Raw genomic sequence first — 27,892 nt, forward strand, 5'->3', positions numbered from 1 at the left:
GAAAAAGTGACCAAATAATGACTTTTGTAAGGAGTACAATCAGATAGTGAAGCCACATGTTGTATTAACATTGTTACGGTGTAATTCGTAGATTGGAAACTAGTTTCCTGGGCAAGTCTAGTGATCCCCATGTTTTTCTTTTGGAATCCTTATCTAGAATGTTATTAGTAAACACGAAAAGACCAAAATCATTAAAGAATGAGTATTGCTACTCCTGGCCACGCCGCTCATTACCGTAACTGTAGGAAGAGAATGAAACTTGGCAGGAGGTCACTGACTTAGTCTTCTAAATACCATGGAGTTGAATATTGACTATTTTTGCACCGCCGAATGTAACAACAGGGCGGATCGCAGTGAATCAAAATAAACGTCAAAAATTTTCACAGCAAGTTTTTAAAGAGAAAAAATCCTTATTTCTCGAATAAATTAAGTTGGCCAAGTAAGTTATCAAGCACATCAAGTTTGGAAAATGGAAGCACTTAGGATATCAATGATTTCTTTTACCATGGATGGAAGTACCACAACTGAACAGCAGCTGATGATTGGGAAGGCAGTTAATCAGGCGAAGGGACGATAACGATACGGAAAAAATGTATTTTTATGTAGTGCAGTGTTTGATTCAGGTGCCAGACATTCTAAATACTCACGCTCCTCTAATGTGGACGTGTACTATACACATGTGGAAGTGTTGGCTTGAGAAATGGATTGCGAATGATTTGACTATGCGTCCAATTTGGGAATCTCGAGCTCGTTCAGTAGCCGCTAGGTTGCGAAGGCCGAGGGAGGTCCTTCGTAGCTTAGTTGGTTAAAGCACCAGTCTAGCGTACTGTAGGGTCATGGGTTCGAGTCCCATCGAAGGGAAAGTGGTTACCTCCAATACATTTTCCAAATCAATATCTTCCACATAACGTACATTTTCACATATGAGTTTTCACCACAAATATGTGTTTTCTTCAGCTTTGCACAGATTTGCAACTGCATTTGGTAAGTAACCATCCAACTCATAAAAATCTCCTCCCATTGGACATACTCCAATCATTTCACCGTCATAGTACATTTCAGCCGTCTTTGCTCCGAACGTTACTCTCACGCCCGCCTTGGTCAACTTTTTTACAGACAGTAGATTTGCTCGTGCGGGCAGCAGGGACTATGTCCAAGGGTTTGACGATCCCTCCCCAGGCCATCTGCGAGTTGTGGGGCTTGCCTAGGATGTGGTGGGGTTTGACAGTGGGCCCTGTTAAACCTCTATAAAAAGCTGCATGTATCCGCAAGTAGGCCCCACCAAAGCGACCGTGTGCCGCTCAAAGCGCACAAGCCCAAGTCCTGGTGTTAGGTGGGACGCTAAACAGCCCTGACACGACGGCCCTCCGACGAGACAGGAGGTTTGCGCAGGCCCAATAAGCCGCCTAGAAAACCAATCATTACGAACAATATAAGAGATAATGCGACTCGATATAATCGGCAAAGACCTAGGCGACGAATACAGGATCACGATTGGAAGCTTCGAACATGGAATTGCAAGTCGCTAGGTTTCGCAGGTTGCGACAGGATGATCTACGATGAATTACATCCCCGCAACTTCGACGTTGTGGCGCTGCAGGAGATTTGCTGGACAGGACAGAAAGTGTGGAAAAGCGGGCATCGAGCGGCTACCTTCTACCAAAGCTGTGGCACCACCAACGAGCTGGGAACCGGCTTCATAGTGCTGGGTAAGATGCGCCAACGCGTGGTTGGGTGGCAGCCAATCAACGCAAGGATGTGCAAGCTGAGGATTAAAGGCCGTTTCTTCAACTATAGCATCATCAACGTGTACTGCCCACACGAAGGGAGACTCGACGACGAGAAAGAAGCGTTCTACACACAGCTGGAGCAGACATACGATGGATGCCCACTGCAGGACGTTAAAATCGTCATCGGTGACAAGAACGCACAGGTAGAAAGGGAGGAAATGTATAGACCGGTCATCGGACCGGATATTCTGCACACCGTATCGAATGACAACGGCCAACAACTTCGCAGCCTCCCGCGGAATGGTAGTCCGAAGCACCTTCTTTCCCCGCAAAAATATCCACAAGGCCACATGAAGATCACCTAACCAAGAAACGGAAAACCAAATCGACCACGTTCTAATCGACGGTAAATTCTTCTCCGACATCACGAACGTCCGCACTTACCGCAGTGCGAATATTGAATCCGACCACTACCTCGTTGCAGTATGCCTGCGCTCAAAACTCTCGACGGTGTACAACACGCGTCGAAGTCGGACGCCGCGGCTTAACATTGGGCGGCTACAAGACGGTAGACTAGCCCAAGAATACGCGCAGCAGCTGGAAGTGGCACTTCCAACGGAAGAGCAGCTAGGCGCAGCGTCTCTTGAAGATGGCTGGAGAGATATTCGATCTGCCATTGGTAGCACCGCAACCGCTGCACTTGGCACGGTGCCCCCGGATCAGAGAAACGACTGGTATGACGGCGAATGTGAGCAGTTAGTGGAAGAATGCAGCATGGGCGAGATTGCTGCAACACAGCACGAGGGCGAACGAGGCACGATATAAAGAGGCGCGAAACAGACAAAACTCGATTTTCCGTAGGAAAAAGCGCCAGCAGGAAGATCAAGACCGTGAAGATACGGAGCAACTGTACCGCGCTAATAACACACGAAAGTTCTATGAGAAGTTAAACCGTTCACGTAAGGGCCACGTGCCACAGCCTGATATGTGTAAGGACATAAACGGGAACCTTCTTACGAACGAGCGAGAGGTGATCCAAAGGTGGCGGCAGCACTACGAAGAACACCTGAATGGCGATGTGGCAGACGAAGATGGCGATATGGTGATGGACCTGGGAGAACGCGCGCAGGACATAATTCTACCGGCTCCTGATCTCCAGGAAATCCAGGAGGAGATTTACCGGCTGAAGAACAACAAAGCCCCTGGAGTTGACCAACTACCAGGAGAGCTATTTAAACACGGTGGTGAGGCACTGGCTAGAGCGCTGCACTGGGTCATTACCAAGATTTGGGAGGAGGAAGTTTTGCCGCAGGAGTGGATGGAAGGTGTCGTGTGTCCCATCTACAAAAAGGGCGATAAGGTGGATTGAAGCAACTACCGCGCAATCACATTGCTGAACGCCGCCTACAAGGTACTCTCCCAAATTTTATGCCGTCGACTAGCACCAACTGCAAGGGAGTTCGTGGGACAGTACCAGGCGGGTTTTATGGGCGAACGATCCACCACGGACCAGGTGTTCGCCATTCGCCAAGTACTGCAGAAATGCCGCGAATACAACGTGCCCACCCATCATCTATTCATCGACTTCAAAGCCGCATATGATACAATCGATCGGGACCAGCTATGGCAGCTAATGCACGAACACGGTTTTCCGGATAAACTGACACGGTTGATCAAAGCGAAGATGGATCGGGTGATGTCCGTAGTTCGAGTTTCAGGGGCATTCTCGAGTCCCTTCGAAACCCGCAGAGGGTTACGGCAAGGTGATGGTCTTTCGTGTTTGCTATTCAACATCGCTTTGGAAGGGGTAATACGAAGAGCAGGGATTAACACGAGTGGTAAAATTTTCAATAAGTCCGTCCAGCTATTTGGTTTCGCCGACGACATAGATATTATGGCACGTAACTTTGAGAAGATGGAGGAAGCCTACATCAGACTGAAGAGGGAAGCTAAGCGGATCGGACTAGTCATCAACACGTCGAAGACTAAGTACATGATAGGAAGAGGTTCAAGAGAAGACAATGTGAGCCACCCACCGCGAGTTTGCATCGGTGGTGACGAAATCGAGGTGGTAGAAGAATTTGTGTACTTGGGCTCACTGGTGACTGCCGAAAATGATACCAGCAGAGAAATTCGGAGACGCATAGTGGCTGGAAATCGTACGTACTTTGGACTCCGCAAGACGCTCCGATCGAATAGAGTTCGCCGCCGTACCAAACTGACAATCTACAAAACGCTAATTAGACGGTTCTATACTATTCTCCAGAAAACCGTTCCCCAGAAAACCATACCCCAGAATTTCATTCCCCAGAATGTACCATTCCCCAGAAAACCAATCGCCAGAACGTACCATTCCCCAGAAAACCAATCCCCAGAATGTACCGTTCCCCAGAAAACAGAATATATAGATGCACATGATTTCATTTTCTTGTTTTTTTTGTCTTGATGAGTTGGATGTGCAAGGGCCATTGTGGCAATTGTTAGAAACTATAGTTTCCAATACAATGTGCCTGTTGGCATAATGACCATAACCCAAACAGCATAATTGATGCAAATTTGGTTGCTGCGACTTATTTGTAACTGAATCTGGTCGTATAGATGTTGCAGTGATCTATTTGAAACATGGGTGCTGCTCGGGAAGGTGCCGCCAGAGTAAACGCGACGTGCGATGCGACGCGACCCGATTCACGCAAAGGAATAACAATTATTATCAATGAACTGTTAAACTGCACTGTCACGTCACGTCGCACCGCATGGTCACGGCTATTCTGGCTTAGCATAGCCAAAGCATATGATCACGTCTATTCTGGCTTCACCCCAAAACAGAAAAAAAAATCCTTCTTATTTTGAAGCACGACTTGACTGGGGAAACAAATAGGGACCCAATCATTTACCCGTCGATGATTCAATTAAGTCGATGACTCCTTCTTTTAAAACGCGCATTTCCCTGAATAAGGCAAATAAGTCTATAATTTATTAGAAATACTACAATAAGAGATCGGCGAAGACGCCATCTTGTTTCCAATCGAACCGTCAAAAGCGGTTCCAGTTCGACTTGTTTACTTTTTGCATCCATAAGAAGCAAGCAAAAAGTTCAAGTGATGCCAGTATTATTTTCACTATTTCATGCATTTTCATACGTTGCCATTTCGACAGTTTTTCACTCCGCCGGTCTCTGGTTATAGGGTGGCTATAATTTATGTGTGCTACGCACGCGTTTGTCCTAAATAAAGCACCAGAATATAAAAATTAGTAAATAATTCCTTCTCTAAAGGCACGAATTTGCCCGAAATAATGTCAACGAATGATTCCTTCTTTTAAACTACGCATTTGTTCGTAAAAGGGCAAATGAGTGATACATTCTTTTGACTCACACACTTTCCTGAAATACGCCTTCTTTCAAATCACGCGTTTGCCCGGAGTATAGCAAACAAGTGGATGATGCCTTCTTTTGAAATATGAATTTACCCGCAATAATAAAAATCCACAGGTTTATTGGATAAAATTTAATTAATTTTCAAATACTGTCGTTACACGCAAAACTGTCTTATGCAAATAGTAATCCCATCAAATATGGGACAAATATACGTATGATGGCAGCATAGGAGAATCCACATAAAGGTTACTATAGGCATTTTCCGGGAATAAGGTAAATCATAATTTAACGCTTCTAGAAAAGCACACATTTGCTCAAACTTACTTTTTACAGCACGCGTTTAGTATCTCATTGCAGATTCTACATTTGTTCTTGCAAAGTTCGCTTATACCAATTAAGAGCGACCATTCATGTAATTCGAAAATTGGCGTGAATAATAAGGTCCATTCCCGACTAAGAGAGCATAACTGAAACTGAACACAATATTAACATATTGTGATATTTATAACTTATTTTGATAGAATTTTGTTCTTAGTAGCCATTATCTTTCAAATGTTGTAACAGGATTTTATCATAATATGATTTAAAAAATGCTTAACACCGAATTGCCCAACAATAGGCAATTAAAATAGATGTAGCAAAGTCTTCCAGCCATATGGATATCACAACGCAAATATAATTTGCAAAGGTTGCCTTATTTGTAATGTTGTTAATTTCATGTTCTCGAAAAATATTCTTGTTCAGACAAAAACAAAAATTTCTGATTGTTGATCACAATCTGGAGACCTATCACGAGCTGTAGAAATTTGCAACCGCACAGAAATAATATATTTTGTATCTGATTCTGTTATAAATTTCTAACAAAATATGTTATTTTTATGATAAAATTGTAACAAAATTTGATAGTTTTTTGTTTCCAGTAGTGTAGTTTTTGATAGAAATTTTGATATTTTAACAACATCCTGCACCATGTTTCTAACAAATTTTATTATAAAAATTTAGTATAACATAATAACATAGGTTGATTTAATTTTGATATGACCTTCTAGTCGGGTTGGTTTAGGCTTATAACGGGTAACAACCTAAAAAAATGGAATGACTTCAATATTTTTTTTTTGTTCTTTATTAGAGTGATTTTTAAGTTTGACAAAGTTCATCACTAATGACTTCAATACTTTTCTATCAGAATAATAATGCTTTCACAGAAATATGACACACACTTTTACTCCAGCATTGCTTAACATGCCGTCGAAACAGAAAGTATTGCGGCACGCATTGTACATGTTATCAAGCGAACCCGAGCCATTCTTTTCATTCCAGTTTTTTAGTTGCCAAAATCTTTTTTCTTCATTGCAAGAATCTTTTTAAATGTATGAAAAAAAATTCTGGGATATGGTGCATTCTGGGGAATGGTTTTCGGGGGAATGTTTCATTCTGGGAAATAGTTTTCTGGGGAATGGTACATTCTGGAGAGTGGTTTTCTGGGGAACGGTTTTCTGGGGAATGGTTTTCTGGGGTATGGTTTTCTGGGGAATGTTATAGAATCAATTAGACCGGTAGTCCTCTACGGACACGAGACCTGGACGATGCTCGTGGAGGACCAACGCGCACTTGGAGTTTTCGAAAGGAAAGTGCTGCGTACCATCTATGGTGGGGTGCAGATGGCGGACGGTACGTGGAGGAGGCGAATGAACCACGAATTGCATCAGCTGTTGGGAGAACCATCCATCGTTCACACCGCGAAAATCGGACGACTGCGATGGGCCGGGCACGTAGCCAGAATGTCGGACAGTAACCCGGTGAAAATGGTTCTCGACAACGATCCGACGGGCACAAGAAGGCGAGGTGCACAGCGGGCAAGGTGGATCGATCAGGTGGAAGATGACTTGCGGACCCTCCGTAGACTGCGTGGTTGGCGACGTGTAGCCATGGACCGAGCCGAATGGAGTAGACTCTTATATACCGCACAGGCCACTTCGGCCTTAGTCTGAATAAATAATAATAATAGATTTGCTCGTAAATGTCAATGTTACATGTGACACCTTGCTGGTTGGTACCTACGATTTTGCCTGTATGCCAAGCAGTAAGCGATTGGTCGTCCTTTACCACACTGATGATTGTTGGTTGCTTCATCTTTTCCAGGGAGACAAAACAGCCTTTGTGATTCACTAGATGATCGCTAGCACCAGAGTCCGCCTTGAACGTCACTTTCCTTCGATCGCTGCTATCAGTTGCCGTACCACCCATGAACGCTACAGATTTACCACCGCTGGCTACATTCGCCACCGCATTGAGTGTGGTTCTGCAGCTCTTCGCAAGGACGTGGCCAGGACAGATCTTGACTATTGGAAAGTGCAATGCTTCCATCTAAGAGACAGTGATTAGTCCCAAATCAATATCTGAGGTAACGGATGAAAGTAATGCTACTCTCATACAATCTTGTACCACCTACGAATTTGTGCGAATTGCTCAATGCTAATGCTAAATTTTTCGGTATTTTACCTCTTATGCAAGGCTAGTTCATAACAATTTCTGTTATCGAGGTCGTCGCTCCTGCTCTGGTAAAGCTAAAACTACTTGGTCATTTATTTATTAGAGCGGCGTTCCATAAGAAGGAAATAAAACGTGAATTGGATATATCTTGATTGATTCTTCACAATTCTAACCGGTAACCCTCGCCGCGACTTTCGAGTCCTTGACAGCAGAGCGCAGTGAACCAAATCAGAGATTCCTTCTACGATGTATCAATTGTGCCAAAGTTCAGTTGGCGTTGTTTATATGCAACCGCATAGCGTGAAGCCTTGGATCGGTGTGGTAATTACAATCAGGTGAGCGACTGTTGTAGGTTTGAAAAGTGGCGTTTGCTACGAACTTCGATTGAATAATAGAATCTCACAGCAATTCTTTGGAAAGTCATAGGCTTTTCATCTTCCAATTAGTAATCTATCGTACAGATTTCGATATAACCCTCTTACCTTTTTATTTTAATTTATCATCTAGACATAATTACATTTTCACAGCATAATATAAACTCGCATTCCAATAATATGATTTCATGCATTGGAATTCAAAGCATAATACTTATAGCATAATACGTACCCAGGGTTACTGGAAATCACATCAAGTATCTCGCATTCACTCATACTTTGCGAACGGAATCGGAAAAGAACGACAAATGATGCATCCCGAATGAACCGCACAAAATACATCTTCCCAAAGCTGACGAGTGAATCCTGTATGAATATGTTTCGTATTTATTCGTACTGCATTAACTTCGGGTTTGATTCATCACCATGTGGTGAGTGACTCCGGTGTGCGAAAGTGTTGTACTGTTCGTACTGCTTTTGCATCGGCCTCGATTTATCTCCAGCAGAATTTGGAGATTTGCGATCGGATGCGATGATGAATGGCGATGAGTGGTGATGATGATAGAAAAATTGAATCATCGCAGTCCGCCAGCAAACATTGCAACGGACAGCAAGCGATGCCGGTGAAGAATAATATACCTACCTAGGTATGGGAGGTATGGAGCGAGGTTCAAATGATATCGCTGCTCGTCGTAGTTTACCATAGATTACTGATAGCATGACAAATTGAACATTATTTAATGTTTATGTAAGTTTCTATTGATATTGTTATGCGGATATATTTAATACTGGTAAACATGGCTTAGCATTTCTTATGAAGAACAAAAACAGAGTGTGCTATGCATCATCTTACCACATTGGTTTATGTGATTAGCACTGTTCAAATAATTTATTCATTATAATGCATTGAAGAAGTTATGAATTGGGGTAAAACATTACCCAAGATTTCAACGTGATAGCAAAAATTCATTTTCCAATAGGTTTTCGATATGTTGGCATCAAACGGAAGTCTTAGATTTCTTAAATAGGGCGCGGAGTGCTTCTTCCAATTTGTCTTCAGGGAACCTGTACTAAAACGGTGGTGCTGTTTGAAAGAGATGGCGCCAGAACATTTAAAGTATAATTAATTTCCTTGTTTGGACAAATCACCCATTCTCACCATGCGTAGTTCTCACCAACTACGCATCTCATCGATATAAAATACGGATAAAAAATGCTTGGAATATTTAATAGGTTTCAGTTCAAAACAATAAAAGAGCTTTCATTATGTCTCCATACTCAACTCTAGTTATTTATTTACTTTAAATTCCTTCAAGGCTGTTCTCCACCTCGTGTGTGTGGAAGGAACATAGAAAATCTACTATATTGAACAGCAGATACAGCTAGTGTTTATGCTGAAGCTGAACCACATTGATACAAATACGCAACAACATAACACCATCTGTCACCTGGTAATGTATATTTGCAGTTATACCATCATGTGTAGTAGGCCTCAGCAGAATTTTACTAGAATGCAACTGACGACGTTCTATAGTGACAGTCTTATGAGACATTCAATGACCTCAAAGACTTTTTTACTCAAGTTGGTAGCGAACCAACATGTATTCCTCAAATAACTTAACCTGCATTCAACAAAATGATTTCCGCTCATTTTTTGAGGCGGAACAGGACAATTTTTTGAGGCAGCCTTCACAAAACCAAAAATCCATTTGGTTTGTAAGAACAGATAAGAACCATTATTATGGAAGTAAGTTTAGTCTGCAATTCAATAATTTAACGGCGCTAGTGTATATGCACTGATGGAGCTAGGGCGTGATGGGGCACGTGACCCACCAAATTGAATGTTTATTCTGAAATTTGATTATATACGCAATTTTGATAATATTTCCGAAGGAATGTCTTAAAAAAATTGTAAAAAAAAATCTTCAAATTATTTTCTGAAGAAATTCCTGTAATTTCCAAGAAATTTCTGGAACAATTCATCAAGAAGTTTTCTGGAGTTTCACCAAATACAAATACTAAATTAATTGAAAGAATAAAAAAAAAAGAAATTTTAGAAAGGATTCCTAAATAAATTTTCATCGAAACTCCTATACTGCCCCACTCACATAACCATAAAATTTCACTTTTCACCACTTTTGAGTTAATCCAACCCGGGCAGAAGCCATGAACAGAATAATAAAACATGATGTGGACTTAATTGATATGAGAGATAAAAGAACAGGCAACAATATCAAAAATTTGCATCGAATTATCAGCATGGAAAGCAAAATTCTAAGAGCGGGAAATGTTTGACAACCAAGTAACTGCAAAATAATTTTGTTCATGGGAGTGATTTCAAAATATCCTTCTACTCGCTTGAGCGCAGAAAAGCGGCTCTATCCGCAGCACCCAGCGTAAAACCTAATTTTTAAAAATATTTTATTTATTTTTGTTGTTGCTGAAATTGCGCTTGCAAGGCAGTGGCAAAATATATTGCCACAAATTTTCCAATGTTTCTGAACTGTTTAATGTATAACAAACATTCATTCGAGTTTAATACCATGTAAACATTGCGTCTTATTGTTGTTTTTGTCAATTTATTGTTTAGATTCTTCTGCCTTTCAAAGAGTAAAATCGTATAAGTTTCGACCCCATTACGTCGTCGCACATACGCTACCGCTGTCAAGCGGATGCATCCCTGAACTCATCTTCAACTAAAAGCCCGAGATCTCCCAAATAACTTTAATGAAGACTGTAAACGTCTATCTTTTAAGTTTGAAGCGATATAACAATAATTAACGTCTAAATGCACTAAATACAAAGCTCGTGGGCTCGCGCTTCAAATGTTCCGAAAGGCTAAAGCAGAACCTCTAGTTTTATATCCATAAGAGAATCCTGTGTATCGCTCCCTACAACTTCCAATCATACCCAATCATCATCACTCGCGATGCGTTTTGGCGATCCATCGCTCGTGATGCAATCAACAAGGAATCCGATGAACACTTTATACGCAAAGCAAGAATCCGTACAGATACGAATAACTGGTGAGTGCCGTTTGCTTCCAATTTGCAGATACTGGTAACTCAGTGATTGGCAAAAGCACGGATGAAAAGGGATGCCCAAAATGTATGGTTTGGTTCATTGCGTATCGTGTTCTCAAGCGTGACGAATACACACGAATAAAAGCTGTGGTATTCATAACTGAGCGGCATCTCAAGCGAAAGATGATGCTATGTAGGAATCAGTAACCCTGTACGTACCTAAATGTTTTATGTATAGAACGTGCGGAGGAAATTGTATTGTATTATTTTTCTCGTCTGATACATATCTATCAAGTTCCAAATTTCGCTATTGATCATATTACCATACATTTTTATATTATGCACCACAACGGCAAGGCGTTTGTTTTGTTGCAGATTTTTATAACGTCTTTTATCCTTCTGTTTTTGTATTCTTCGTTTCGGTCAACGAGCATTATGTTTGCTGGTAGGTATATATGATATATGTACGGAAGGAAATTACGTAATCGCTGCGTGAATTCCATCATCAAAACAAAACCTTCAACAACCGCAGGGTTGTTAGCAACCGCTTACCAAGTTGCAATTCTTGTAATTCAAGACAAAATTTTCAAAACGACTTATCTGCTTTTGTAAACAAAGATAGCGGAAACCTTCACCTACCTAATGGTGGTGTTGGTTTGGGTGGGAGAGCTATCAGATTCGTCAAATCTGTAGTAAAGCAGATTGAATATTTATAAGAATCTATCAATTGTCGTAGAGAAAAGTAAACTGGCAGCACAGTTTGGAAAAAAAAAGAATCGAGATTGGAACATGACAGCTGGTTTGGTGAAAACGCAATTGCAAAACGTTAAGTTTTGCGGAGACTCACCGGAAATACTCAACAAGCGAGAAAAAGAGAGGGACGTCATTCTGTGTACGACTTTCGCGAGAGCTAGACGTTCATTTGGTGCACAATTTTTATTCGGTGTTTTTCGCGGCGTTGGAAAAAAAGTTTTGATACGACATGGCGGAGCCAGTAGATGACGCCCAAACTGCGAGATGTACAGAAAAGCCGGGGTACAAAAAAAACGTACTTAACACAACGGGCGGATAGCGAAAATGTTACCAGTGTTGAGCTCATACATGTAGATAATCAGGAAAAGAGAAGTAGATAAAAAAAAACTGTCCAACGAATTGGCAGCTGAAAAAGCACGAACGACCCAGCTTATGGAAGAACTACAACAAAGTCGACGAATGAACGAAGAACTCATGGCGCAATTGCAAAACGTTAAGTTTTGCGGAGACTCACCGGAAATACTCAACAAGCGAGAAAAAGAGAGGGACGTCATTCTGTGTACGACTTTCGCGAGAGCTAGACGTTCATTTGGTGCACAATTTTTATTCGGTGTTTTTCGCGGCGTTGGAAAAAAAGTTTTGATACGACAAAATCGTCGTTTGAATCTTTGTTTACAAAAGCAGATAAGTCGTTTTGAAAATTTTGTCTTGAATTGTAATTTTATTGAGTACGATATTCTGTTGGTTTATACCTTTTATCATTACACCAAGTTGAAAAAAAATTTTGCTTTTGCTTTTATACACAATTCAGATTTCCAGATTTACTGCGATCAAAAACAACAAACCCGAATAACGCTGAAAAGCGTAAACATTGGTCTGATGTGATCTGAATGAATATGAGACACCACGTTGCCATCTGTTCCAGAAATATAACTTTAATGAGGTGCATTAATAGAATGTACTTTTAAAAAACTATTCGTAACTAACCCTGTCATCGTGTTTTGATTGCTTCACAATGGTATGATTCTCAGGCACGAAGCCTGCGGTCTCGCGAAAAGCGCTTTTCGACATTTTCCGTTAACAAGATGTCCATAGAGTGGAAATTGAGCAAGAACAGTAGTTACAGTAACAGTTGCCTATAAGCACAAAAAAGAAGTAGTTTGTTCATTGCTAGAGGAATTATGTTAACATCCAAATTTAGCCCGATGACTAGTCAGTAAGCGATTTACGTAGCAATTGTGCACCTTGCCCGAGCCTGACAAGTTTATTGAAGTGCGCCGCAATCTGTTTGGTCTGTTGTTATAAATATGATGTCACTGACTTGATGCGGACAATATGGAAAAAAATATTTAGCCGCTATTTGGACTATTGGCCGTACCACAGCTCAGACTAATTGGCAACCAATAAAAAAAACTTACCAGACAGTAGTGCAATTGTCAGCTGGGCCGTATTCAAATTTTCCACATATTTGCCAAGATAGTTGTTCAGCACCCAGGCGATCAGCTCACGTAACATTATCCCGTTTGTGGCATCCGGATCTTCTGTGCACAATGTAATCACAAATCAAACTCCGTAACTTTTTCTTTTGCACGAAATTTTAGGCGCACCGTTTATGCAATCGCTCGTGGTCGTGGTGGGGCTCTCCCTCCGGAAAGTGGCCCCAGACGACGATTTTGGAAAGCACCTTTTCCCGAGTAGACCGAACACTTTTCGCGGCGTAGTAATACGATTTCAGTAGCTCCTCAACCGGTGCACTTTATTAACACGAGAAATTTTGTTGGTCTTGCAATATTCTGGGAAATGACGCGTTTTCTACACTAGAAACTTTTGTTCGAAATTGATCGCTTCTGTAGGTTGCAGCACTCTTGCTGATGGCTCGTGAAAAACTGCTGCTCCCGTTCCGTCAATGAATCAACAACGTGTTTGTGTCACAGAACATTGATGTATGCGTGTCGATTGGCTATTTTTTGACAGCTGACACAAAAACAGCTGATTGCAGGGCTGCCAGCGGTAAGGGATTTGTTCATTTGTTTGGTCTAAAATAAATTCTAGAGTGTCTTGAGAATAGGTCGTAAGTCCGGTAAGTCCAGGGGACTGAAGAGTAGGCTAATACCACAGACAAACAGACATAACACTCGTCGAATTTCCATCGTTTACTGATTTACTGGTCAATTCAAATAATCATTAGTTGGCCAATCGGACACTAGTGGCGCGCGCATCGGATTTGTTCGAGTTTGACATTTGCTCACTACCGCCATCTGGTTCGTGATTTGCCCAACTAACTGAAATCAACAGATGTCGTTAGTGTTTAAATGACGATGAATTTGATGAGTAAATGTTCAATGTGTTATGTCTGTTTGTCTGTGCTAATACCACCATTCATTTAATATGGCGTACAATGTTTTTGTTTTAATTTCATTTAATTCACGATAGCAAAACTTCGGAAGTATGGACGAGCTTTTTTTCGTCATATAAGGAAGCCATACAAACACAAAAGGCTCGATGTACCTACCTCAACTAATTGCATGTTTTCACCAGGAGAAGTTAATTGCCGATAATTAGCACTAACTGCATATATGAACCAATCACCCATGGGTAGCGCTGCATTGGGGTATACTACCCACAAACTGGGTACATACCAAAAACCGAAGTACCAAAAACGATGTTAAGGGTTCCATTCAATGTAAATAAATACTAAGGTATGGAAATTCATATATTGTGTGCGTGCCTTTTGTGTATGGCGAAAAATCTTTCACTACTACATTCGAACGAGCTCCCATAAGAAGCCGTGCAAATATGTACGTCACCATTTGCTGTTTACATTTTTCATCGTCCACTAATACACTTTAATTTGTTCTTCTTCCTCACCTTCTAGGGTAAAATGCCCAATAGTGGACCCCCTAGTAGCGAAATTTTGCTACCCCGGGCATAATGAGTGGAAATTTGCAAAATATTAATTTTGCGTGATATTGCCCGTTGCATCAATTTTTAGACTCTGGCGCAACTTCATTTTGCTTTGAATTTTTAGCGTGCACACCAATACATTCAAAGTATCTTTGTAATTGTTTTATTATGTTGTTATTTATCGGACACACGTGTTTTTGTTTACTCAAACAAACAGCAAACAGTAGTGCTGTCCAATGAGCAGCTCGAAGTAGCTCGAAGTTCTTCCCATCCCTCTCTTGCCCATTTGTTGACAAAAAAGAACGAGCAGGACGGGAACAACTTCGAGCTACTTCGAGCTACTCATTGGACAGCATTAGTGTTAATTAATTTTTGTTTGTGACACGGGGAAAATATTCACGCAAATAATTTGCGCGCAGGGTTCTAATAAGGCGGAATCTGCGCAATATCTAATATCAAGCTCTGCATCTCCTCTTCACGATGCATACATGGTACACTCAAATACTCGACGTTATTCTTCGAAATTAACATTTTAAAGTCGGACTGAATTTGCCCTATAGTAGACCCCCTGGGGTCCATAATAGGAAATTGCTTCCCTATAGTCGACACTTCATTTGATTTTCATGTTTCGTTTCGGGACGTTCTTCTTCCCTATTATGGACCCCCCAAAATATTCCTATAATGGACACTCTCGTGTTTATTTTTTATAGAATTGTAAAAAATCATCTAATTTTACTTTCCATAGCATTTTCAATGCATGTTATCAAATCATAGGACTGTAAGGTAGGTTCTCCCGATGGAATTTCATAGCAAAATGTTTCCATTGTGCAGTAATAATGAAAAAATGGCTGGAGCATTCAAGTTGGCTACCCTATGTACTAAAGTTATATTTTCCACTTGAACCTGCGTGACAAAACTTTTGGATTGCAGTGTACTTATTTGTTTTGATTACTAATGTACTAATGTTTCCACCATCGTAGAAAAATTTTCAGCAGTAGTTTGCATGCTTCGGTTTTAAATTTCATTTTGCGTGTTTTAACGTGAATTGTTGTAACATTCGGTTCTAGAACTATGGCCAGTTCGAATCTCCCTCCAAGTTACGCAGAAGTGATGGCCGAAAGCACCCAGCAAGCAGGACACGGTAAGTTACAGCGTTTATACAATGGATTGGCATATCATTGTATTTGGAGATGACTCATTCCTAAGCATCCAGCCGAATCATCAAAATATTTAATTGATTTCTGAAATTGATTAACTCAATAAATTCAGATACTGCGACTGCCATGACGGTAGCTCCATCCGCTCCCTACCCCCAGCAGCAGTTCTACCCATATCCGAATGTTCCGAGTGTTCCGACCCAGCCGTTGCCCAATTACGGTTCGATGGATTCGTCCGGAGCGAAAGTTCCCCTGCCAATAGTGGTTCCGCCGAGTGGACCCGGCGGAGCTTCCGGAATTTCCGGAAGTACTACCACTACGACTGTGGTGATACCACAGGAGATCATTGTTGTCGGTGGATGCCCGGCGTGCCGAATCGGAATGCTGGAAGACGATTATACTTGCTGCGGAATCTGTTGTGCGATATTTTGCTTCCCGGTTGGGATAATTTGCTGTTTGGCCATGAAAAATCGTCGCTGTACCAATTGTGGGGCACAGTTCTAGGGAACCGATCTTGACAGGATACGATATAATGAATGTGGTTTGTTTGGCGTGTTTGGGCGGAGAGCTACAAAAGAAACTGCGATCGCGAATTCGATGATATCGAATACAACCAAAAATAGGTATGTAATATCATTATTTCATATATATATATTCTAGAGTAAAAGGCAAATATTACTGTTACACACCTATGTATATGAATAACGTGCATTGAACAATGTAAATGTATTTTTATAAGGGGTATAAACGAAAACTATATTCAATTTCATGGTTTCGATATATCCGAAATCCATTATACGATAACAATAATTTCCGGAAATTATGAACTTTAAATCTGAGTAACGGGAGGTAATATTGGCCCTGAATGTAACGTTGGCTCATCACGCAAATTAATCTATAATTCAGCGATAATATGTACAACGTTTTGTAGAGAAATATTCATCTTTAAAAAAGTGTAAGGTACAGTGGGGTAAGTGAAAAAACTCAAATATTTCAATAATGAAGCATAGAATTAATCCATTTCACTTCACAATCATACATGACCATTCAAATCAATGCGTTGAATGAGTAAAACATGAAATAAGGCACCATTTCAACAAACGAGAGTAAAAGTTTATTAAGCTGCCAAGTTTGTGCTTTGCACAAGTTGTTTTGCTTGTCAATAAATACGAATATTTTTATGTTGATTTTTAAAACACGTTGCAATTAGTACATTGATAAGTTTTTTTTTTAACTTTATTTATGTTCAATCAAAGTTAATTGCCTATTTCCGGGAATTAAACCACCTGACTTGGACATTAATTTACAATGTTGTGAAAACTCATATGTGAATATGTACATTATGTGGAAGAGATTGATTTGGAAAATGTATTGGAGGTAACCACTTTTCCTTCGATGGGACTCGAACCCATGACCCTACAATAAGCTAGACTGGTGCTTTAACCAACTAAGCTACGAAGGACCTCCATCGGCCTTCGCAACCTAGCGGCTACTGAACGAGCTCGAGACAACACTTCCACATGTGTGTAGTACACTTCCACATTAGAGGAGCATGAGTATTTAGCATGTCTGGCGGCTATACACATTCTTCATCAGCAACTGTACTGTAGCGTACCACGCCCTCCCCCTTTAAATCTGACCTTGGTAAGCTGGAGAAATAAAAACTTAGTGTGTAAGGGATCCCCATAGATAGATTAATGTTTCCGTAACATGAATGGTCTCTAGACATCTGCTCAGATAAAAACTTAAGAATTTTTCAAACTTCTTCTTCTTCTTGTTTCTTAGCTTCTTTAGGTTTTGAAATAATTCTTAGCTTTCAGATTCATAAACTATGTGAGTCGAATTAAATCTATGTCTAAAAATTAATTATATAAATTTCTGTCATAAAAAAGTGCTGTATTTTTGAACACAAGGGAAGATTTTCCGAATTAGTTCGAAGCCATAATAAACATTATTGCACATTATTCTGTATGACTTGCCTTAAAGTTTTGCTTTTCCAGAGGTGAAGGGGGAGGAAAATTTGAAAAAAAATATTAAAATAAATCAAATAAAACAAACTTATCAAATTTCACTTGTCAATTTCATTTTCATCGGATTTGTTGAGTAATGTTTTGCCAATTCATTTTTTTTTTTGGAATTTATTGCCCACTCAAATTGAAATTTTCGACCTAAAGATATTAGGGAGAGACATAATTTTTGAAAATTATTTGTTTCAGCCTTAGGGGCCGTTCAAAAATTACGTCCAAGGTTTGAGGGGGGGAGGGGGTCAGAGTTTTGTGACAGTTTGTGACAGGGGGAGGGAGGGGGTTCGTCTTATGTGACGTCCATCCACAAGAAAAAATCCTGAAAGCATTTTAGGGACATTTTGCATTTTAAAAACATATTCAAACTGTTAGTAAGGGACATAAATCATCACGTTATTGTAAAAATATTGTACGAAAAAGAAAAACCAAAATAATCTCCAAAATAAAAATGACACATGTACGTACAGGGGAGGGGGGAGTCAATGATTTGTGACAGTTAGTGACAGGAGGGGGAAGGGGGTTGAAAATGCCGAAAAACGATGGACGTAATTTTTGAACGATCCCTTATTAACTTCAAATAAAAGTCCATTTCTGTCACTGCAAATGAAATTAAAAGTCACTATTTGGTAACTTTTTCTGCAGATGAAAGTCACTATTTGGTCCTTTTTTTCGCCAGTATTGGTCACTAAAGTCACTATTTTGAGCAGTATTGATCGCTACCAGCCGGCTGCAGCTCTGAGATGGCATCAGGTTGTTGTTTATCATGATATTTATGATCATAAATGGCGTAATCTGAATAGGCTATAACTTGGCCGTTGACACTTATAGTACTGGTACCTTGGCTGCTAGGTCCAAGCAAACTAGATGTTGGTCACGCGAACAGGTATAAGGACGTTAGGCATGAGTACGTTAGGCATAAAGGATGTTAAGCATAATATGCCCCAAAAACAGCCCACGATATAAAGAAGGTATTATGCCTAACGTCATGGACCCAGCAATCTCATATTTTTGCATCAACATATTTCCTGAAGGAGTTTCCGTAAGAAGTTCTGACGGATTTCCTGAAGAAATTCTCAAACCAGAGTCTATTATATATAGAGTTGCGCAAAGAGTGAAGCCAAATCTACCTATTGAACTGTCAAACCGTCTACCTATACCTAAACCGTCTAACAGCTGAAATAAAGTTCAAAGAAATTTCCGAAAGAATTCTTAATCAAATTTCCAAAGAAATTCCTAAAAAAAAGAAAGATATCTGAAGAAATCGGCAAAGTATTTTATAAAGGTATTTCCGAGGGATTTTCACAATACATTTTCGAACAAACACCTAAAGGAATTTAAAAAAAAATCGTAAAGGAATCGCCAAATGCATCTTTAAAGGAATTTCCAGAACAATTCCTTGAGATGTTTTCTAAAGTTTTAGCAAAGAAATTTTCAAATTAAATCCTGGAGGAAGTTCTAAAGTAATTCTTAAAATCCGGAGGATTTTCAGATGGAATCTATGGAGAAATTTTCGAAGGAATATCTGGAGGAATTTCCTATGTGATTCCTGAAGGAATTTTGATTGAATGGCTTAAGCAATTTCTGGGTGAACTTACGAAGGCATTCCTGGAGGAATTTCTTAAGTAATTTACAACATTGTTTATGCGAAGCTACCAAAAAATCCTTTAAAAAATATATTTTTCCAATTTTTACTTTTTTGAACTGATTATTTTGCTGCTAACATCTATATATGGCACGTTTGTTCTTACCTGGAAATTAATGTAAAATACCGTCATTCGGGGTGACATTGGGCCTAGGGGGTGAGATTGGGCCAAAAACGAAAAATGTTTGAACTCCTTATAGGGGGAAAGACGGCTTTGGCAGGTTTTGTTCTATTATTGGCAGGGGGGTTTTTGTCGACCGAATTTTATGAAATTTGGCCACAATATTCTTTGATATGCAAAGAATGTTTAGGCCAAATTTGAGCCTAGTCAGTCATAAAAAACCCCCCTGCCAATAATAGAACAAAACCTGCCAAAGCCGTCATTCCCCCTATCTCAGAAACTGTTACGAATTTTGATGAAAATTTTAAACGGTTCGAAATTATATTAAAATTCACGTCTAGGAAATCACAAAACAAATTCCAAGAACTAATGGTGCTCGTACCATAATGCTTGGAATTTGAATGTAAAACTATTGATCGAATGAACCCGTATTAAAATAGTGTCAGTAATGCCCCACAAATCTATTACATAACTAGTTTTCAGATCGATGGATACCTGGTTATCATGTTACGATAATCTGTTGTTGTTTTATCGAATTTTATGAATATTTGTATAGCGGTTCTGGTTTTTCTTAGCAACGAGCAATGCACGCTGAAAAGGGGTGAGATTGAGGCAAGCCTTACGTTGATTTGCTATACATAGTTGGTAAGAGCCGTAATGTAGGCAATTATTTTTAATGAACGATTGAATCGTTGCATCGTCACCGCTGAACTTTATTGTACTTGGCCCAATGTCACCCCCTGTGAGGGGTGAGAATGGGCCAATTTTAAACAACATATAACTTTGAAGAATTTCCCTCATTTATTATTTTTTCCTCACACAGTGGTAAATTCATTGTTCAAGCTTGTACCAAACTAATTAAAACTTGATTCTAATGTTAACTACTAGAGCTTTGTAACATTTACTTGGAGCATACCACATTTTGGCCCAATGACACCCCCGTTGGCGGTACCTAGAAAAAAAACCTGGAAAAATCAACGACATGGTAATGCGTACCATATCAAGGGTAATGTCAAAAACATTTTACCACTTGATTTCGACAGAACGCAAAATGCTTTTGAAACCACTGCAACAACAGTTGAATTTACCATGACTTTCCCAAAACTAGGAAGTAGTAGAATGAAATATTTTTACCAGAGTCTATTATATAGAGTTGCGCAAAGAGGATCTTCTTACTCTTATTCTGAATGATGCTCTTGTTATTATGTTGAAAACTTTCATTTTTGTTCAACCCATCAAGTGACTTCACGGGAGTGATCACTTCTAAAGCTTTTTAATTCGATAACCAAAGTCACCTACAGAGTGCAAACACGTGAGTTTCTTGGTGCAACTTTATTGGGGGGTGTATTGAAGTTTTTTGAAGCTGTTTCTAAAAGAAATCTAATACATTTAAATTCATGAGTTTTAATTCGCCATAATAATCATCAGGCGATAACAATACTTCCGCCATACCAACAAGCATTTGTTTACTTTGCTCGATAGGTAGACGGTTTGACAGTTCAATAGGTAGATTTGGCTTCACTCTTTGCGTAACTCTATATATTGAGATGAGTGACGTTTAGTGCTCGCACACTAATGTGCACTTTGGCATGTGTAAATACATGTTTGTTTTCCTTCTGCTCATAACCTCAAAATTGATTGGGTCATCACAATGATTGGAAAGGAGTCAAAAAATATATGGAAATATACTCATTTTAACCCAAGCATTGCTGAGTTGCACCATCTTGGAGTGTTTGTTTTCCTTTTATCGCCACTCACACAGTCGGACGTGAGAATCTCAATAATAGACTCTGATTTTTACGTTATGAGTACTAGAAAACATACCAAATAAACAAAGTCAAATTTACCATGGAAGCTGGTTGCATACTACTATGCACGGTAGAAATGATTTATATGTAAGCGTTTATTTATTTTTCTCTTTTTTTTGCGTGGTGTACCAAAAGAACAATCAATCTTTATTAAGGCATATTTATATATTAAAAATAATAAACTGCATGTTTCAATCATGTAAAAAATCGCGGATATTGTCGAAATCTATTCGTGGAAATTCCTCCCCAAGCATCCATTTGTTTATGAGGCTCTTCTCTTCACTAATAGCTAACGAGAGTGTTTTTTTGTTTGGTGAGCAAGCAGTGGCGCCGGGAGTGGGTGGGACAGGTAGGACATGTCCTACGCATGAATGTTCCTGGGCGGGACAGTCAAAGCATTGTCCTACCCATGATTCTGGTAAGAACATATGAAGTCATTGGATGGAAAGAATTTATGTGTTAGGAAAAGGAATAGACTACTGATTGATTGTTGTCAGGCACTTTAAAATCCCTAAAGCGCTCAAAGATGTCTATGTTTTACCGAGGTGAAATAGAAGTTGCTGAAATCTGCAAATGCGATTAATTAAATATTTTAGGCGTTATGATTAAGCACGATTAAATGGATTATTCAAACCCCGCGGAAAAAGTCTTCTTCAAACCTCAAAAGGTCTATTGAAATCCGAGGAACCAGAAACATACCGAAGACCACTCTTAAAGAGTTCTGAGCTCCGAAAACAGATTCTTGGAGACGAGCCAGCCTCGGGCTGAAAGTCTCGGTAATCTATATCAGCGGTTCTCAACCTGGGGTACATGTACCCCTGGGGGTACCTTCGCTGGCCCCAGGGGGTACCTCGGACAAGAATGAATAGTGGCGGCTCTACAGTCGCATCTCCACATATCGATAATGAAGGGACCATCGATATAAAGAGAGGAAGGAAAATTGAAAGAGGTACTAGATCGATAAAAGCTCGTTGCAATGAAAAACGATAACAAAACAAATGTCATCTCTTGTTTTTGTTGTGTTTGTTATTGTCAAAAACTGGTCTAGTAGTCTAGAAATTCGAATATATCGACATAGGAAGTGAGAATCCTGAACAAAATATGACCAGAAGATATCGAGATAGAAAAGTTAGCGAGATGTAGAAAGCCCAAATGTATGTAGATTGAAGGGACCGATAAAACCATCAACATAGGAAGAGACATCGAGGAATAGAACATCGTGATGTAGAGAGTCGACTGTATTACAATTCCAATCAAACTTATTGATAAAGTTTGATAATTGTGAATTTTTTATTACAAGTCTTGTACATAATATGCATGACGATTAGTAAATGAAAGCCTATTGAATCTTGCCCTCCAAAACGAGCACAGTGTATAAAGGGCGATAAAAAGATCAATAGAACAAAACGTTGAATGAACAAATTAAAAAAAATTCTATGCAATCAATCTATTCGCTTCTGAACTAAAATCTAGAGTATGATGGTACGACAGTCTCCATTTGAGAGGCACGGATATTTTTTTCGAAAAGTTCAGTTGCTTCGTTGCAAGAGACTGAGAAGCCCCCTTCAAGAGGCTCCGGAGCCTTTTTCAAGAGGCTTGGAGACTACTTTCAAGAGATTCAATTGCTTAGAAACGTACTTTCAAGATACTTAGAAGCCTTTAAAGAGGCTCGAAATCCGCTTTCAAGAGACTCTGAAGCCTCTCTTAAAGACGCTCGGAAACCTTTTCTCAAGAGGATTAGAAGCCTCCTATTAAGAGGCTCTGAAGTCCCCTTTTCAGGGCTCGAAAGCCGGCTTCAAAGAAGCTCGGAGGCCTCCCTTTAACAGGCTTGGAAGCCTCCCTTTAAGAGGCTTGGAATCCTTCTTTCAACAGTCTCGGAAGCCTCCATTCAAGAGGCTCGGAAGCTTATCTTGAAGAGGCTGGGAATTCTTTTTCCAGAACTGTTTCCCAAATTGGCATTTCCTATTTGTCCTACCCACGATTCGGAACGTGGATGCGCCTCTGTGAGCAAGGATGGTTATCTGAAACATAAATAAACAGGCGATCCAGTTTTACTGCAAAATATCTTGTATCTTGGAATACATACCAGCCACGGCTAATTCAGTCAGATCTTGTTTGTTTTGTCTTAAATAGAATCCGCGGGAACTATGCCGATTTCTGCACTTATCATAAGAAATGTCCATCGATGTCCTTTTTATCAATTCTTATTTAGGTGGAGTCAATATGATCGTGGCATCTGTATAGAAATAATTTAATTTATTTTGATTATGACTGGGGCAAAAGGAACTTACCGGTTTTAGGTTCATAAAAAACATAACTTGTGATGAGGCTAGCGGTAACTGAACTGCATAATTAGATTTACTATGGATATTCTAGTACGTGCTCAGTAACCTCAGGTATGATTCTGTTGGTATGAATGCAATTGTAGTTAGTTTTACTATTAAATTGTGGCATTTGGTCATAGTAAAATTAAACGAAAGTGAATAGTTAATGTTACTACACGCTAAAAATGAACTACTCAAAATTGAGTTGAATCCGACTCATTTTCATTGAAAACGGGACAACTCAAAATTTGAGTAAAAGATACTACTTCAATAAAATGATGATTTCGCGAAAGATAAGCTTGGCCTTCCATCAATTTTTAATACGACAGATGCGAATCAAGTTTATCTATCTATCTAAGTGCATTTTATGACAAACAGACTCCTAGTTTAAGTGCAATCATCATTTTATTGAAGTAGTATCTTTTACTCAAATTTTGTGTTGTCCCGTTTTTAATGAAAATGAGTCGGATTCGACTCAATTTTGAGTAGTTCATTTTTAGCGTGTACATAATTTTTCTCAGTGTATGTTCGCACTACGGCCTGAATAACATGTTATTCAAATTATCGACAGAATAAAGCTAATCAAGATAGCCGAATAACATGTTACAAGGCCCTAGTGCGAACATAGTATAAGTAGGCAGGCTGTGCAAGGTTTTTTTTTCTTTTATTGGGCAATAGACTTACCTACTTTCGCACATTAGATGAACGGATAACAATCATACTATGTTATTTCCATTTCACAATTTAGTATAGCGACACGATTGGCTTCATGACATGTCAATTTTTGTAGTCCTCCCAGACCCTAAAACGTTATGTAATTTGTGAATGGGTCCTTATGATACTTTTCTCGAATCTCGTTATAATCATTTGCTTTCGCCGTACATACCAACAATAATTGCCTACCTCACGTCTTCTACAAAACCTTTCTAGATATTCAAGCACCAAATTTTCATGGTTCGATACACCATTTTCTTCATAATTTGTCAAATAAATTATTTAACTAGTGTATGAATCAAACGAACATCATATTCCCCATTATATTAAGTTCGTTGGTTCGTGCGGTAAGACGCGCGGCTACAAAGCAAGACCATGCTGAGGGTGGCTGGGTTCGATTCCCGGTGCCAGTCTAGGCAATTTTCGGATTGGAAATTGTCTCGACTTCCCTGGACATAAAAGTATCATCGTGTTAGCCTCATGATATACGAATGCAAAAATGGTAACTTGGCTTAGAAACCTCGCAGTTAATAACTGTGGAAGTGAACACCAAGCTGCGAGGCGGCTCTGTCCCAGTGTGGGGATGTAATGCCAGTAAGAAGAAGAAGAAGAAGAAGAATTCGTTCGCACATTTTGCCATATAATTATCAAAATATACAATGGATCGTATGTTAATTTACTTTATATATATTTAAAAGTATATTCAATCATTGCACAGTGGCGGGCCCTCATACAAATCCCGGACAAAACCTGAGATTGCGTTCAAAACTTCACCACAGAGTAATTTTGAAACGTTGAATTCATTTTGAGGTTAAAATGGTTATCCGACATACTTTATGTTATCCAAGGGCTTCCGCAAGCCCAGGCCCTAGGATCTAGAACAAAGACAGCGTCCTCATTCTAACATTGCACCAGTCAATTTCCCGCTTTGGCGCAGCTATGCGCAATTCACCACACTAACCACCGGAAAGTAGACAAAAAATAGATTTTAATACATAATACCAGATCTTTTCGAATCTTTTCCAAAAAAGTTTAGCCAAATTTCATTTTCCCATACATATTTGTTCGGAAGACACGGAATGAACTTCAGCAAGACACCAAAAATTTAATTTACAAGCTACAATCAAAAAAATTTGGAACTAGCTTATTCAATATGTATGTTGAATTAAAAAATATGGGCTTCACAAAAAAATTGTGGTTTCGTCCGGCTGACAACACAAACGAAAAAAGTATATTCATCTGTAATATGATACCGAAAAAGTATTTTTTCAACTCGGGAAGTTGAAACACGTTAAAGTTTTGAAAGGATTCACAACAGCCTCTGTTAGATATTATAGAGAGGATTTACATGAAAATTGTGGCTTGAGAACTGCTTCCCCTGATTTCCAGTCGAGGGTACTTCAGATCTCACAGTTGCAGAAATATTCTCCTCCGCTGTTGCCACGATCGCAAAAGACGCCATCAAAGGGAAAGAAGCAATCGATAGTCCGAAAGTTGCAAGAAATTTACACTTGAGAGCTGCTGATTATGAGTACGGTGGCTACGCGACTACACGCGGAAAAGCAGAGGTAGCATTGCGCAGCCGTCTTGTACATGACACATTGGTGCGGTGGCGAATCTTTTTTGACCGCAGTTTCTTCTGGAGCCCGTAGTAAGCCCAACTTCCACAGATGATGCGCCTTCGTATTTCACGAGTAACATTGTTATCAGCCGTTAGCCCGTTAGCAAGGACCTAAGGTAGACGAATTCCTCGACCACCTCGACCACCCAGGCGGGCCCTGTCGCGCTTTGTACCCCGGCTGTTACACCCGGCTCTCCGCATGACACCTTCTAGCGCAATGTTGAACAACAGGCACGAAAGTCTCTCACCTTGTCGAAGCCGGTTTGATAACTTCCCACGAACTCATTCACTAATGGTGACTGACGACGAAAGATGATCCCGAGTAGCACAGTTCAGCTCGATTTGGTTGCAGCAACGCCAATGTGACTTTATTTGGTCGTATATGAGTCACAGTGACTGATATATGACAAGTGTGCTACTCGGGATCTGGGATATCACTTTGTAGGCGGCATGGTATTCCTCGAAACTTCTCACACTCCAGCTTGTTACCTTTCTTGTAGATGGGGCATATAACCCCCTCTTTCCACTCCTCCGGTTCTGTTGTTTCCTAGATTCTGACTATCAAAACCCCGTGTGAAGTTGTTCGAACAACCATTTGACAGTTGGCGGTTCGGTTGGAAAAAAAATAAAACGGTTTGATTTTGGTTTGAGTTGTCGGGGGCGGAGTCAAGGTTCGCCGAACATGCTTGAGCATTTGTAGTGAAGTTGCACAAACCACCATATATTTTTTGATGGTTGGTGCTCAAGTTGGCCCTTTGGTCGTTCGTGTGTGAAATTGTTGGTCGAATAAATTGATTGTTCGTGCCGCTGTTGGTAAAACTTTATGGATGTTTGAATAAACGAGAGGTGGAGTCAATGTTCGTTGAACTGCTTGACCGTGCGTACGTTCCATAATGTAGTGTACACAAGCTCAAACACGTTGAACCAACATTGGCTCCGCCCCCGAGAAATTGATTTGGTTGCTTGACCATGTGTGAAGTTGTTTGAACAACCATTTGACATTTGGCGACTAGGTTGGAAACAAATCAAAGTGGTTTAATGACTCCGCCCCCGTCAACTCAAACCAAAATCAAACCGTTTTAATTTTTTCCAACCGAGCCGCCAACTGTTAAATGGTTGTTCGAACAACTTCACACACGTTCAAACAAATCAGCAACCGAAGCGTTTACTTGGGGGCGGAGTGAATGTTCGTCAAACTGCTTGACTGGTGTGTACACTGCATAAGTTGCGTCGCGTTCACACTGGCGGACAGATTTGATCAAATTTACAGGGAATCAATTTTTCTTGGAAGCGCATGCGAAACAAGCGACAGAAGAGAGCCAACGATAAAGCTTTGTTTTTGTCGGAGATAATAATGACAAAGATCCGAAATTTTTTTTGTTAGCAACAAAAAAGAAAACAATTTTGTTTTCAGCCCGCTATTTTGCATTATCTCGAGGGCAAATTTCGGTTTTATGTTATCGTAGTTTCTGCTTTTATGGATATATTAGAGAATCTAACTCTGAACACAAAAATAGCATCATATTCTCGGAAATATCGGAGCATATAAGGCAATTGATTCCTGTCATGTCGGTTCGAGCTCAGGGTTCGAGCTCTGATAAAGGCTTGTTGCGAGGTGCGTTTGTCAGTAACAAACTCTGTTGATTATGCAACGTACACACCAGTCAAGCAGTTTGACGAACATTGACTCCGCCCCCAAGAAAACGCTTCGGTTGCTGCTTTGTTTGAACGTGTGTGAAGTTGTTCGAACAACCATTTGACAGTTGGCGGCTCGGTTGGAAAAAATTAAAACGGTTTGATTTTGGTTGGAGTTGTCGGGGGTGGAGTC

General features: G+C 40.0%; 2 protein-coding genes across 2 annotated transcripts in view; one reads left to right on the forward strand and one right to left on the reverse strand.

Annotated features, from left to right (window-relative positions):
* The window catches only part of LOC134212705 (intermembrane lipid transfer protein Vps13D), a 40,040-nt gene extending 26,381 nt beyond the window's left edge, over window positions 1-13,659 (reverse strand). Inside the window, exon 1 of the mRNA XM_062690791.1 lies at window positions 13,168-13,659. Coding sequence (XP_062546775.1) covers window positions 13,168-13,264 — 97 coding nt within the window. The 5' untranslated portion in view covers window positions 13,265-13,659. The remainder of the gene's footprint in view (window positions 1-13,167) is intronic.
* Window positions 13,660-15,600: 1,941 nt separating this feature from the next.
* LOC134216845 (membrane protein BRI3) lies at window positions 15,601-16,564 on the forward strand. Its single transcript, XM_062695636.1, has 2 exons — window positions 15,601-15,794; window positions 15,923-16,564. The coding sequence occupies exons 1-2, from the start codon at window positions 15,725-15,727 to the stop codon at window positions 16,312-16,314; spliced, it is 462 nt and encodes a 153-aa protein (XP_062551620.1). The 5' UTR covers window positions 15,601-15,724; the 3' UTR covers window positions 16,315-16,564.
* Window positions 16,565-27,892: the final 11,328 nt, after the last annotated feature.

This window comes from Armigeres subalbatus, chromosome 2 (assembly GCF_024139115.2).
Source record: "Armigeres subalbatus isolate Guangzhou_Male chromosome 2, GZ_Asu_2, whole genome shotgun sequence".
NCBI classification, from domain to species: domain Eukaryota; kingdom Metazoa; phylum Arthropoda; class Insecta; order Diptera; family Culicidae; genus Armigeres; species Armigeres subalbatus.